A 12,605-nucleotide genomic window follows, 5' to 3' on the forward strand; every position below is an offset into this window, starting at 1 on the left:
TTTTTGTTTTTTTTTTTTTTTGTTTTTGCGAATATGAACTAATTAAGAAAGTATATCCAAATATGTGCGATATGCGAGAAAAAATACGTTAATCGATGAATGTCTTTATGCAGATATCACACGTATAAATATGAGGTGGAAATAACTTTTATGCTTTCCATGTAACAAGGGATATATTGTTCCTTCGGTTACTTGCGGTAAGTGTCTAAGAGCAAAAGGGTATGTATATAGTAAAAAGTTGTTTTCGGTTATGGAGATAAGGAACTATTGCACAAGAGCGGTAGCATTCATCTTTTCTATCTTAATACTCGAGACTCGCCCTGATTACGTAACGATCGAATCATCATCTTCGATCTTATGATACCGATACTATATTATTATCGTCTCTCTAATTACCATTTTTTATTTGAAATCTCGTGTTTCGAGTCTTTCGTAATAGTTTCTTTGCGATTGCTCGAACTTGAAGAGTATTTTGTTGGTCGAACTCGAACGAAAAAGAAAGGGAATTTTTGTTATTAGCATTCTAGTAAAACCACTATTAACTACGAGTCGTTGTTTTATCAAAGTTCAAAACGAATATGATAGATCACCGTTTGAAATTATTTGAAACATTTTAACGAAATCACTATTGACACTGTGTCGTCATTTTATCGGGGTTCGAGGTTCGATTAGCATCCGACCTATCCCTGCTCTTCGACTCTTACACTATAAGTATCTAACGTACGTGTCATAGTACATGTACATACGTCCAGGCACAGCCAACTAAGAAACTTCTTTTTTTTCGTACCTCCGACATCCATTATAGTTACGGGCGAAGAGCCAAGTACTTGATTTGAATAGTCCGTTGGTTTCTTATCAGTGTGATATAGATCATAGGAACGGTATACGATGATATATTTTACAATATCATGATCTAATAACATACCTTTTCGAAGGTGACTCTTTTCCTAAACCATCTAGTCGTTACTTTGCTCGAAGTAGAGCTAACACCAGGGAAAGAGAGAGAGAGAGAGAGAGAGAGAGAGCGCTTTGACAATGTACGCCAGTGTATTATTACTTTTCATAGTGATCATTTTGTTGATAATCTTTGAAAATGCACGACGATGGATCCAGAAGAATTTTCCACCAGGTATAAATATTATTGATCGATATGATAATAATTATATGTAATGATAGTCACGTGAAAAGCAATACATAATCGTATGATAGATGATATTACGTATTTGGTACTAGCTTTCGCACCACTCGTACTTTATATAATTAATACATAATTATAAATATAATTACATATGTTTATGTGTTAAATGTAAGTCGATACATTTGTAGGGCCCTTTTCTTGGCCGTTTATTGGAAATCAATCCCTTTTGAAACGATTGGCTCGTAAGCACGGTAGTCAACACGTGGCATTTTGGAAGCTTGCTGAAAGATATAAGAGCGATGTAATAATGTTGAGATTAGGTATGCGTAACATCATTGTGGTTTCTGGTGTGGTAGCCGTTCACAAATTACTGCGCAGCGATGATTTTGATGGTCGTCCCTGGAACGAATTCATCAAGTTACGCAATATGGGTATGAGGAAAGGTAAGCCCGTTTAATACCTGATATATGCATTATTATTACCCTATAATCAAAAAAATATTCTTATCTTTTCCTATCCTATTTAATGATTTAAGTTCATAAATATACAATACGTTTATAAATATACAATTTTCCTTTGCCAAGTCGCGCGTTATCGAAGTAATTTATTATCCGATAAAACGACATATATAAATAAATTTGTATTATTTATTATATTTATCGTATCGATATTTAGGTATTACTATGAACGATGGAACGGAATGGAAAGACGTTAGATCGTGGGTGGTACGAGCGCTAAAGACCGTTGGATATGGCAAACGAGAGATGTCGAACCTCATCCAGGACGAACTAGCTATAATTCTGGAAAATCTAAAAAAAGGTGGTATATATCGAATGAAGACGACGATCGCGCCCGCTGTCATAAACGTTCTTTGGACTTTTACAACGGGAAAGCGAATCAACGAGGATTCGAAGTGCGTATTCGCATGATTCGTTTGAAATATCTCCAGAGATATAGGAAAGCTTATTTCTATACTAATTACGTACAGATTACGATATTTCAACGATCTGATGGAACGACGTGCTCGTGCCTTCGACATGGCTGGAGGAATGCTATCTACTTTCCCTTGGATTCGTTACATCGCGCCGGAGACATCGGGTTACAATCTTCTCATGAAACTCAACAACGAATTGAAGGATTTCCTAACGGTAGACGTATCTTTGACGAAACGAATTCACCAAACGATCTTAACGACTTTCTTCATTTCTTTCTTTCCTTCTTCCTTTCTTTTTTCATCATTTAGGAGACTATATACGATCACAAGAAGAACTATGTTCCTGGTAACGAGACCAATTTAATCGATATGTTCCTTCGCGAGATGTACGATCAGAAAGGATCGAAATACATTTTCACAGGTAAAATCAAATCATTCGTTTTTCTATTCACGTGTATCGATCTGTTCGATATTTTCATAGGCGAGCAGTTGTTGATGATATTGTTGGATCTATTTCTCGCCGGCTTCAATACCACCGCTACTGCCTTGGATTTTCTCTTTTTACACATGGTCGTTCATCAGGATGTACAACGAAAAGTAAGGGAAGAGATAGCGACGAAGATAGGTTTGGACGAGTTCCCAAAGTTGGAAGATAGATCCAAGTAAATCTTTATTATCGTTGTATCATCGTATGGAGGTGAGGAAAGGTATGTCGAAGAAGAAAGCTGAAATTTTCTATCGTCGCAGGCTCCCTTATGTAGAGGCCGTTATGACCGAGGTTCAACGCATGTACGTGGTAACTCCGATAATAGGCCCGCGACGAGTCTTTCGAGATACGACGTTGGAAGGTTATTCGATACCAGAGAATACCACTATCCTCGTCAATCTATACAGCGTCAATATGAATGCAGATCTCTACCCGAATCCGCACGAATTTAAACCGGAACGTTTCTTGAAGGACGACGTTCATCAACCCGATAAGAACTTGGTGCTCTTTGGCAAAGGTAAAACTGTGCTACGAGTTCATTTCTCTTTCTTACGATTCTTCAATCGTCGTCTATTCCACCAGTCCATATGCCAACGCGTAATAATATCGGCTTAAGTTTTTAATTTTTTTCGTTAGGAAACAGACGATGCCCCGGCGAGCATCTGGCAAAATCCGCACTTTTCCTACTTTTCGTTGGTATTGTACAAAAATACGCGCTACTTCCCGTACCAGGCCAAGGACCTTATGCCGTCGAAGCAATTCCAGGTCTAACGATCGCACCGAAACCATACGAGGCGATGGTTGTACCGCAATGACAAATCCTTATCTTATGATAACATTGACTCTTTTCTTCCTTTTCTTTTTTGTTTTTTTCTGTAAAAATATTCACAAACTGGGTTACATATTTTTATTCTATCGAATAGTTTCTTGTGATCGACAATATTAGATTTCGACCAATTTTTGAAATCTCTATTTATACGTAATAACTTCATTTATATTACGAAGTAAAATATAAAAGAAGCGGAGAATTCTATTCCGTGGAAGACTATTTCTCTCTCTCTCTCTGCACGGATCAGCTTTTTAATCAGTAATAATAATAAAAATAATAAATAATAATCATTGGATTTATTTGAAGTAAATTTATATGTTAAGCTCAATCAAGATCAGGCAATCTCTAAACGCTAAACGACGCCACATTTGTTTGGCGTCTCGGAAGAAAATCTTCGTTAGAATACGGTTTGTTGTTTCAACCGCGTAAAAGTCGTTTTACGCGTTCGACGAAATCAAGCTGTTTCGCAGAAGTCCAAATCTATCGACGGTGGCATGTGCCACGTGGCGTGCATTTCAGTGCTTTATATCGGATCTCATCGAGAGCTTGAGATAGTACGGTTTCGGTGATAAAGTGAAACTGTCGTAGCCGTTTAGATTGGGCATTTCATGTACAGGTGAGATATCAAAATCGAAATAATATATAAAGTAGACGAAATATAAGAAAAACGTTGAACGAGCAAGTAATTCTCCGAGACATCGCCTCTTTCCTAAAAATGATGGTATGTATTAGAAGATAATCAACGAAGACGGATCATTTTCTTTCGAAATAGAAATTACCTAATCCGAACGGTATGTTCGCGTTGTTTTGACAAAATTGACCGTTCTTATCGAGAAAACGTTGAGGCCTAAATTCTTCCGGACGATCCCAGTAAACTGAATCATAGTGAACGCTGTAATAGTCGAAGAGTATCAATGTGTCCTAAAAAGAAAGAAACTCCTTCAACATTTTTTTCCTACGTTCCAGCTTTCAAAATTTCCTCGAATCTGACCTTGGGTATGCGATATCCGTTAAAGTCGACGTCCGTCATGGTTTTGTGTGGTACCCCAAAGGGTGCCATGATCAAGTATCTTTGTACCTGCGCAAACGATCGCATTAAGATTCTCGATCGTTCGTTACTTGCAAGCACCTCGCACGACTTTACTAATTTATCGATTCAACGATGTGTCGTACCTCTGCTAAAAAGGCTTCTACCGTTGGTAAAGATGAAGAATCCTCGAACGTTGGTGCCCGCGTTCTGCCGGTTTGCTTGTCCAATTCTTCTTGAAGTGGCTTTATCCATTGACGATTCAACGACAAAAATAATATGGTAATCGCCAACATGTCGCTCGTCGTTTTGGTGCCAGCAAGCAAGAGATCGAGACACAGGATCAGTAAATTCTCGCCTGATAGTTCTCATTATTTTCAAGAAAACGAATAAAAGCGTAGTCACTTAGAAAAATAACGACTTACGATCGAATATGTCACTGGAATCGTTTCCTTTGCGAGACGATATTTCAAGAAGAAAAGCTTCGATCAGGTCCCGCGGCTCTCCATCCGTCAAGTCTAGCTCGTGCTTGGTAATCTCCTCGTCGATAAATTTCCATTGTTTTCTGAGAAGACTCATGGTCTCGTTGTAATTACACCAGTTCGGTGCGATGAAGCGTAAGAAGGGCATATGGGACAAAAGTCCACCCATGGTATCCGTCAGCCTGCGTTTTGAAAAACCTACAATTTTATAAGATGCGCAACCGAAAAACTTCTTCTATAACAAACGAGATCGACTCAAACAAGTAATTACAGTTGTTATTTGACATTCGAATAGCGAAGAGAACACCCGAAGAAAGATACATTTTCTTCTTTCTTTTTAATTAAGACCAAATCAACGTTTTGTATCCCTTTTAAGGTTTTTTCTTCCCTTCTATCGTACAAAAAAAAAAAGAAGTAAGTAAGAGCCGAGGTTTGCACCTAAAGGAATTATGAATAGTTTCCAGTATTTCCTTCGACTTTTCATCGTTGTATTCGAATCTACGACCGGCAAACATCGTCCACAGCGCGTTGATAACGGCTACGTCAAAAGCGTTATGCATGAGCACCGATCCATGTTCGCTTTGTTCTCGTAGATTCTCCATGAGATACTGTGCTTCTCTCGTCAGCCGTTTGTTCATCAGTGATTGGCCCAAACCGAACGTTCGTAAGTGACGCATCGTGAATCTTCGACATTGAGACCACGTTTGACCCTCGGTGAACAATACTCCTAATAAATAATTTCAAACTGTGATCGACTACGAATTAATAAATGATTATAAAGAATTAAACCTTTTTTCTTCCCAAAGGCACGAATCTTGAACGAGAATGACTCTGGTCGACCATTAAAATCATCCTGAAGCAAAGCTTGTTTTACAAAATCATAAGTCGAGATCGTGACGATCTTTTGTCGTCCCAACTTTAGTCCCACGATCGGTCCATAAGTTTCCTCCAATTTTTTAAATGCCAGATGGGAAAATCCGTATTTAGATTGTAATCTTTTGAAAGCCGCTAAACATCCTATTATGGGTAACCAAGCAGGACCTGCATGTAAAAATTCTTTTTATCTTCTTTTTGGGTTGGACGTACGAGAGAAGAAAACTTTTGCACAAGCATTATCACTTTGGCATTTCTTAATCTAGACACGTTTGATCGATTTAACATACCAGGTGGGAAATATCTTGGCTTAAAGCAATCGTAGATGCAAAAGAGGCAGAAGATTGTCAAAAGAAGGTAGATCGTCGTCAACAGCATCTTCGCTCGCACTGACGGCACTATTCTTTTTGTGATCTATATAATGTGTGTGTATATATATATATAGAGAGAGAGAGATATGTATATATATTGTATATACATCGCACATACACATGTATATATATATATACGTTACAAAAGGAACACATGTAGCTATGCTGTAGACAGAAAAAAAACAACTACATGTCTAAACCCCGCGATCTTATCAAAGTGATTCTTCTCGTGACCTTACACGAATATAATGTCTCTGTAATGATGCTTATTTCTTGTCAAAAAAGAATTTGATTTATTCACTCGTACAAAAGTTTGACGGTGAACCAAAAGAAATGTGTCTATGTAAGACGTTTGACAAATGCTATTCCTTCTATTTTTAGAATATACGTAGAGTTTCCTGCTTCGACATAAAAGACCATGATCGCATAAAGGAATATAGATCTTTCATGAAGAATCGATAAAAGCGAAACTTTCGAACTTTTCGTGAGATTATTTTCTGTATCGACGAGATAAGTCCGAAGCGAGGTAACGTAGTGTTGGATGAAATTAACAGTCAAATTCACTGCTATTCAGCTTCGCGAGTAAACTCCGTTAATCGATTTTTTAATCTTTAGGAACAACAAACCTGATATCGCCGTGTTCCGTGAGAAGGATTAAAACATTCTACCCGAAGAGAATGAATGCTCGCACAGAAACAATGGAAGTGAAGCGACTAAAGTCTAAAGACTTTATTTCTCTTTTAGAGTGACCTCTTTTGTCATTTCCGGAATATTTAAAGTCCGATGCTCTTCGTTTATCAGTAATTCCCTTGCATATATAATGTGTGTGTGTGTAAATAATCAAATACAATTACAACTTGTAATTATCTGTTTTAACATTGCGAATAAAAGAAAACTCGCTTGCTTGGAAAATACTCTCTAACGTAGAATCCATAAGGAAAGCCGATGAAAGTGAAAAGTAGGCTTTTCACTTTTTATCCGTCCGATCGGTCCATCGTGATCGATGGAATCCGGTCTTTTGTGCCTCTCTTTCTCGTCAATGTCGCGTTGCACATGTGCTTCTACTTTTGACCGACGTTTAAACTTTAGAAACGTGCGGTTCTATGCCAGCAATTAATTTATACAATCGTTGGAGAGAAGAGAAGCGTAGGCGCCGAATACTTTCACCGAGAGTACGGATGTCTTTCATGTAAAAAAAAAAAAAAAAAAAAATGCGACTCCTACCACAACGGAGCCTACTTTCACTCGGGTGACGGACGTAGGAGTGCGTGCCTCGTAGGCACGTTGCGTCATATACAGAGCACGTCGCCCCCACACACACACACATCGTATCGTCGTATGACGCGACGTTAAAAAGGAAGAATGAAATAGACGATAGGGATATTAACAAAATATTCATAAACTTTATTCGTAACGTCATTAATTAACAAAGAAAAAAGAAACTAAGAAAAACGATAATACAACAAGGAAATTGGTATAAAAAGAAAGAAAAAGAACGATAAGAGCGATAAGATTCCCTGAAGCGTCGAAACAAGATGAAGTACCTCGAAGGGATATCTTGAGCTTACATTGAGCTTATTAAGATAATATATACACAAGGACGTATGTTACAATATTCTTAGAGCGAAATATTTGTACAGGTATCGAGAGTCGGTGCGTCCGCATCAGAGCTCTCAAAACGGATCAACGGGTGCGGAAGGTAAAGTTGGAAGGGGCGGCGTTTTGATTCGACGTTGGAACTGGAGGTGGTAGCAAGCTTTCCGCGGGTGACTTTACATCTCCTTCGAACGATCTGTTCCACCTGACTTGATTCCTCTCGACCAGCCGTTGCTGCTCGCTCTTATTTTGATTTCCTGCGAACTCGGGACTAAGCGGGACTGGTTGCGCGTTCTGTCCTTGGCTGTCCTTTCGATCGGCCCATCCCTGATGATGATGATGATGATCCTCGTTAGGGAACCACTCCGATATCCATACCGGTTTCCATATCTTCTTCCAGGCGGGAACCCAAATTTCTTTCCAGGCCGGTACCCAAATCTGCTTCCATGCCTCTTTCCAAGCTAATTTCTTGTCCGGTATCCATTCGAGTTTCTTCTCCGTTTTCCAAATCTGTTTCCATGCTTCCTTCCACTCCAACTTCTTGTCCGGCACCCAAATCAACTTCTTGTCCGGCTTCCATACTTGTTTCCATTCTTCCTTCCACGTCAGTTTCTTGTCCTCGACCCAGATTTGTTTCTTGGCAGGTCGCCAGATCTGCTTCCACGCTTCCTTCCACTCGAGTTTCTTATCCGGTATCCATATTTGTTTCTTCGCCGGTTTCCAATATTTTTTCCACACCGGCTTCCAGATCAGTTTCTTTTTCCACAAATCGTGACTGGTATATTGCCAGCCGTGGTGGTCCGTACCGTGATAATGTTCACCGGGTATACCGACCTTCACCCATTCCGGTATCCAAAGTTTCTTCCACGCCGGTACTTGAATTTCCTTCCAAGCTGGAACCTGTATCTCCTTCCACACGGGCTTCCAAACCTTCTTCCAATCGGGCACTTGAATCTCTTTCCAAGCTGGAACTTTTATGGGTACCCATACGGGCTTCCAAATTTTTTTCCACGCAGGTACTTGAATTTCCTTCCACACTGGCACCTGTATCTCCTTCCAAACGGGCTTCCAAATCTTTTTCCAGGCTGGTACTTGGATTTCCTTCCAAACGGCCTTCTTCGTCGGCTCCCAAACAGGCTTCCAAATCTTCTTCCACGCAGGTTTCCAAATTTGTTTTTGAGCCGGTTTCCAAATTTTCTTCCAGCCTGGTTTCCAAATCATTTTCTTTTTCCAGTAACCAGGATCGTGATGATCGTCGTGATGTTCTTGCACGTGGTGTTCCTCGATCGCTCCCCCAACGTCGTCTCCGCCACCTCCGACATCTCCACCGTAATCTCCACCGGCTAAACTACCACCGTAATCATCCCCGCCATAGTGACCCCCGGCATCTCCGTTCCAATCGGCCAATCGTTTCTCAGCCGCTGTACCGTACCTGCGTGTGCGTGCGTACGCGTGTATCAACATTTTTCTCTTTTAATAATAATAATAATGACGATGATAACGATAATCGCGTATGTGTATGTACACATTTATTGGGTCACTCCGAGTCGGTACATTGCTCGAGAAAGTATTGAAATATACGTACGGGACTTGCTGCGGTTGTTGTTGCCGTTGCTGTTGCACTTGTAGCTGTATTTGCTGCGTTTGCTCCAAAGCCTTGCCCGCCGCAAGAACGATCTGCAGTAGCACTGCTAGTGCAGTCTGGAAACGTTGCAATTACAAGAAAATTATAGAATTTCACTGTGAGACATCGGTCTATCCACTTCAATGGCATTCATTCCACAATAATTTACTGTGAAACTTTCAGACCCGGGGGGTTGGTAAATGCTTAGTTCTTAGCATTGTTTTCAATTTTGTTCGAAGTGGAAGCGACACACATAACGCGCATCAGGAAAACTCTTTCTGGTTCCTTCTCGGCTCGTTCGGCTAGTGAAATCGCAAGGGCCTGTCGAACGCGCTAAAGAACTTTCGAATTTCACTGGTGCACGATAATCGATGACAACCGATCGACCATAATTCCTTCCGTTAAATCGATTTCCCTCTTTAGCACGCTCGGTAGGGAATTAATTTCGCTAAAGAGCGTTAATAGAATATGAATCATCCTTTGATCGACTGGCTCGACTGGACCTATCACGAATTTCATATACAAGATACATATATATTTACATGTTAATATTTTTAATCGAACGACACGTATATGCACGACCTATTTAAACTCGACCAAACAAGACCAATACCGGTATCTTCTCATTATAGTCACTATTTAATAATCATCGATGACGAGGCGAGAGAGAAAGAAGAAGAAGAAGAAGAAGAGGAAGAAGGAGTTAGAGAAACGGCCGAGAAGATAAGAGATTAAGAAAAGAAGAAAGAATTTGTTCCCACTGACCGCGCATCCCGGGCGAATCCTCATATTTCTTGGAGTGCCGCCCGTTGGACTCGGGCTGCGTTCTCTTCTTCCCTAGACGCTGGAAAACGTGGCTTACTTCGTCCAATCAGTGGAACGCCGTAGTTATATAGGCGCGTATCCTCCCCCGGGGACAGAAGGAAGGAGCCAAAGCGGAAAGTTGTGGCGATTGGAGACGCGGTGGGGCTGTTGGTTAAGTACGGTGGAGGTGGAGGTGGACTCACCTGGGTGGAGAAAAAGATATTCTCGAGCCTCACCGTCCTCAGCGCGTCGATTCCGCTAGTGTACCTGACTCTGTCCATGCTTGTATTGGTCTTGATTACGAGGGCGATCGAACTCTCCTTCCTTTTTCTTTTTTCTCGGTCCACCTGCTCTCGATATTTTTGTATCTATCCATTCGTTTTTTTCTTCTTTTCTTCTTCCTTATTTCTTCCCCCTTTTCCTCTTTTATCTCTTCCTCCTTGGTTGTCCTCGGCCAGGCCATCGGTCGGAGAAAGTGATCGAGCCTGCGATCCGATCTTAACGGGCCGTGACTTCTCCGACTTCTTCGCTTCTTTGAGCACGTACGAGTACCCGTTGTACTTTCAACCGTGACGTCGAAGTTCACGGAGCAAGGTTATGCGCCAAGGCTATGCCTCTTGCTCCAGATTCTTCTCCTAACTTTTGGGGAAACGTCGAGTTTCGCTATAATCGAAAGTTTTATCGATTTATCTCGATGATTATACGATTCCGATCCAATGTCTATTATCCTCAAAGTTCCGATCGATTAAAGACTCGTAAGTTATAGTTTAAAAAATGCTATTCCGAACGTTAGTTACAGCGATAGCTCTCGTTCTTACTTTCCCTTTCCTGTGGGTCAAATTTATTGCTTACCGCGAGAACATAAATGATTCCGGATGTACGTTCGTGGTCACGAAGCAATCGACGTTAGGAATATTTGTTCCTCCCGAGTTGTCTCTTGGATTTTGTTGTTCGAAATACTGGTTTCGCAACGATTTCTCTCGGCCCCAAAACTGGAGCGGACAGTAGCCGCTTTTTCTTTTCTTCCAAGATGATTACTCCAAATCTAGAGTAGTTCTTATTTAATAGATTAAGAAATCGAACGCGTCCGAAACTGGAAAAGTTCATTTTTAGTAGTTCAGTCAAAAGTATAATGAAGGACTAACGACGGAAGCGCCACACTCGTAAAAATTGCGATATTGTTAGTTTTATCGCGACGTAAGGAGAACATAGGCGATACCTGAACCGTTTCTAATGAATTTCTAATTGCAAGCAATTTCTAGACACGCGACCCAGACGCGACGCGAACGATTCCTCTAAGCGTCTCGTTATTATCTCACTATTAACGAGCTTCGCTCGATTCTCTCGGTTGGAGTTCCTGTTTTATACGTTTGCGTTATTAAACGTAGATATTATTCGACAAGCTATTAAAATCTCGTCAATATATTTTATATATTTGAACGATTGTCTCGTCCGAAAGCGAAACGTATCGTTGGTTATAACGATTTCATCAATCGCTACGATTACATGATCGCTCCAGATTTCCGAAGGTGCACGCGCGAGAGCAATAGGCATACCGAGAAACGTTTCACCGTGACCCATATCGACACTTCCGGAAAGTTCGAAATAGGAATTATTCGAACATACATTCATGTCTAAGGTCTATCTTGATTTCATTTAGAAGAAATTTATGCTAGAAGAAACTCATCCAGGTGATACGTGGGTGAACGGACCACGCTTTTTATTTATTACGCAGCGCAAAAAAGGAGAATCGTTGGTTTTTTTCTTTTTTCCTGTTATTTTTAGAACGACGATGCTCCTCCACGAGCGAACTATCCAATATTTGAAAAATGTCAAAGGTGTGACGGTACATAGGTAGATCGATATGTATTTTAGAAATTCCAAATTGAGGGGCCTGTTTGACGTACGTACGGTTCAGTACCTCTCTCTCTCTCGATTCCTTCGAAATACTCACGATACAATCTCTCGAAAGTTTTCTTCTTTGATATTTGGGTCGTGTCGAAGGGAAAAACTCGTGATCCTTTCTTACGAAAGCAAAAGTGGTAACGTAGTCGAAAGACCACTAGAATCTGGTCCAATACCATAAACACGAAAGAACGGCGTGTTGGCTAATCGACGAGATAGTTCGTACTCATTCTTAAATATCTATTCGAGACACGTCTTCATCGATTCGACATCGATTTTGCCTCCCATGGTGCAAACGATTAAATACAATCGTCATCTAACATCGTGTTACGTGATCGATCAGAATTTTTAAGTGCCGCGTGTGATAGTTATTAATCTATATAATTCGAAGGACCGTTATTTTAGCGTTATATCATTTCTCGCGTGCGGAGTTAGACCGATTCCGTTCTGGCATTTGGCCTCAACAGGACGCTCGAACGCGACGTTAAATAGAGAACGTGGTTATGTGTACATGCGGCCCGGTGTAAAGTCGAAC

At 40.6% G+C, this 12,605-nt stretch overlaps 3 protein-coding genes across 5 annotated transcripts; 1 reads left to right on the forward strand and 2 right to left on the reverse strand.

The window, feature by feature from the left end:
- Positions 1–28: 28 nt before the first annotated feature.
- LOC127071002 (probable cytochrome P450 305a1) lies at positions 29–7,053 on the forward strand. Of its 3 annotated transcripts, XR_007784771.1 has the most exons (9): positions 31–1,129; positions 1,327–1,581; positions 1,814–2,051; positions 2,127–2,286; positions 2,382–2,493; positions 2,554–2,734; positions 2,820–3,076; positions 6,523–6,667; positions 6,757–7,053. XR_007784771.1 is itself a non-coding variant. In XM_051009689.1 (8 exons), the coding sequence occupies exons 1-8, from the start codon at positions 1,036–1,038 to the stop codon at positions 3,193–3,195; spliced, it is 1,317 nt and encodes a 438-aa protein (XP_050865646.1). In that variant the 5' UTR covers positions 29–1,035; the 3' UTR covers positions 3,196–3,324. The 3 variants fall into 3 exon arrangements, 2 of the variants coding, with proteins under 2 accessions (XP_050865646.1, XP_050865645.1); XM_051009689.1 differs by lacking the exons at positions 6,523–6,667; positions 6,757–7,053 and adding an exon at positions 3,176–3,324 and having other exon boundaries at positions 29–1,129; XM_051009688.1 differs by lacking the exons at positions 6,523–6,667; positions 6,757–7,053 and adding an exon at positions 3,196–3,675 and having other exon boundaries at positions 48–1,129.
- On the reverse strand, positions 3,668–6,198 carry LOC127070999 (methyl farnesoate epoxidase-like). The gene is made up of 8 exons (XM_051009686.1): positions 6,061–6,198; positions 5,687–5,938; positions 5,336–5,624; positions 4,841–5,079; positions 4,562–4,773; positions 4,380–4,466; positions 4,168–4,309; positions 3,668–4,097 (listed from the first exon to the last, which is right to left on the reverse strand). Exons 1-8 carry the CDS (start codon positions 6,146–6,148, stop codon positions 3,904–3,906), a joined length of 1,503 nt encoding a protein of 500 aa, XP_050865643.1. The 5' UTR covers positions 6,149–6,198; the 3' UTR covers positions 3,668–3,903.
- Positions 7,054–7,562: 509 nt separating the features above from the next.
- On the reverse strand, positions 7,563–12,054 carry LOC127071001 (uncharacterized). The gene is made up of 4 exons (XM_051009687.1): positions 11,018–12,054; positions 10,127–10,828; positions 9,323–9,438; positions 7,563–9,169 (listed from the first exon to the last, which is right to left on the reverse strand). The coding sequence occupies exons 2-4, from the start codon at positions 10,148–10,150 to the stop codon at positions 7,825–7,827; spliced, it is 1,485 nt and encodes a 494-aa protein (XP_050865644.1). The 5' UTR covers positions 10,151–10,828; positions 11,018–12,054; the 3' UTR covers positions 7,563–7,824.
- Positions 12,055–12,605: the final 551 nt, after the last annotated feature.

Source organism: Vespula vulgaris, chromosome 20, assembly GCF_905475345.1.
Source record: "Vespula vulgaris chromosome 20, iyVesVulg1.1, whole genome shotgun sequence".
In the NCBI taxonomy this organism is placed as follows: Eukaryota; Metazoa; Arthropoda; class Insecta; order Hymenoptera; family Vespidae; genus Vespula; species Vespula vulgaris.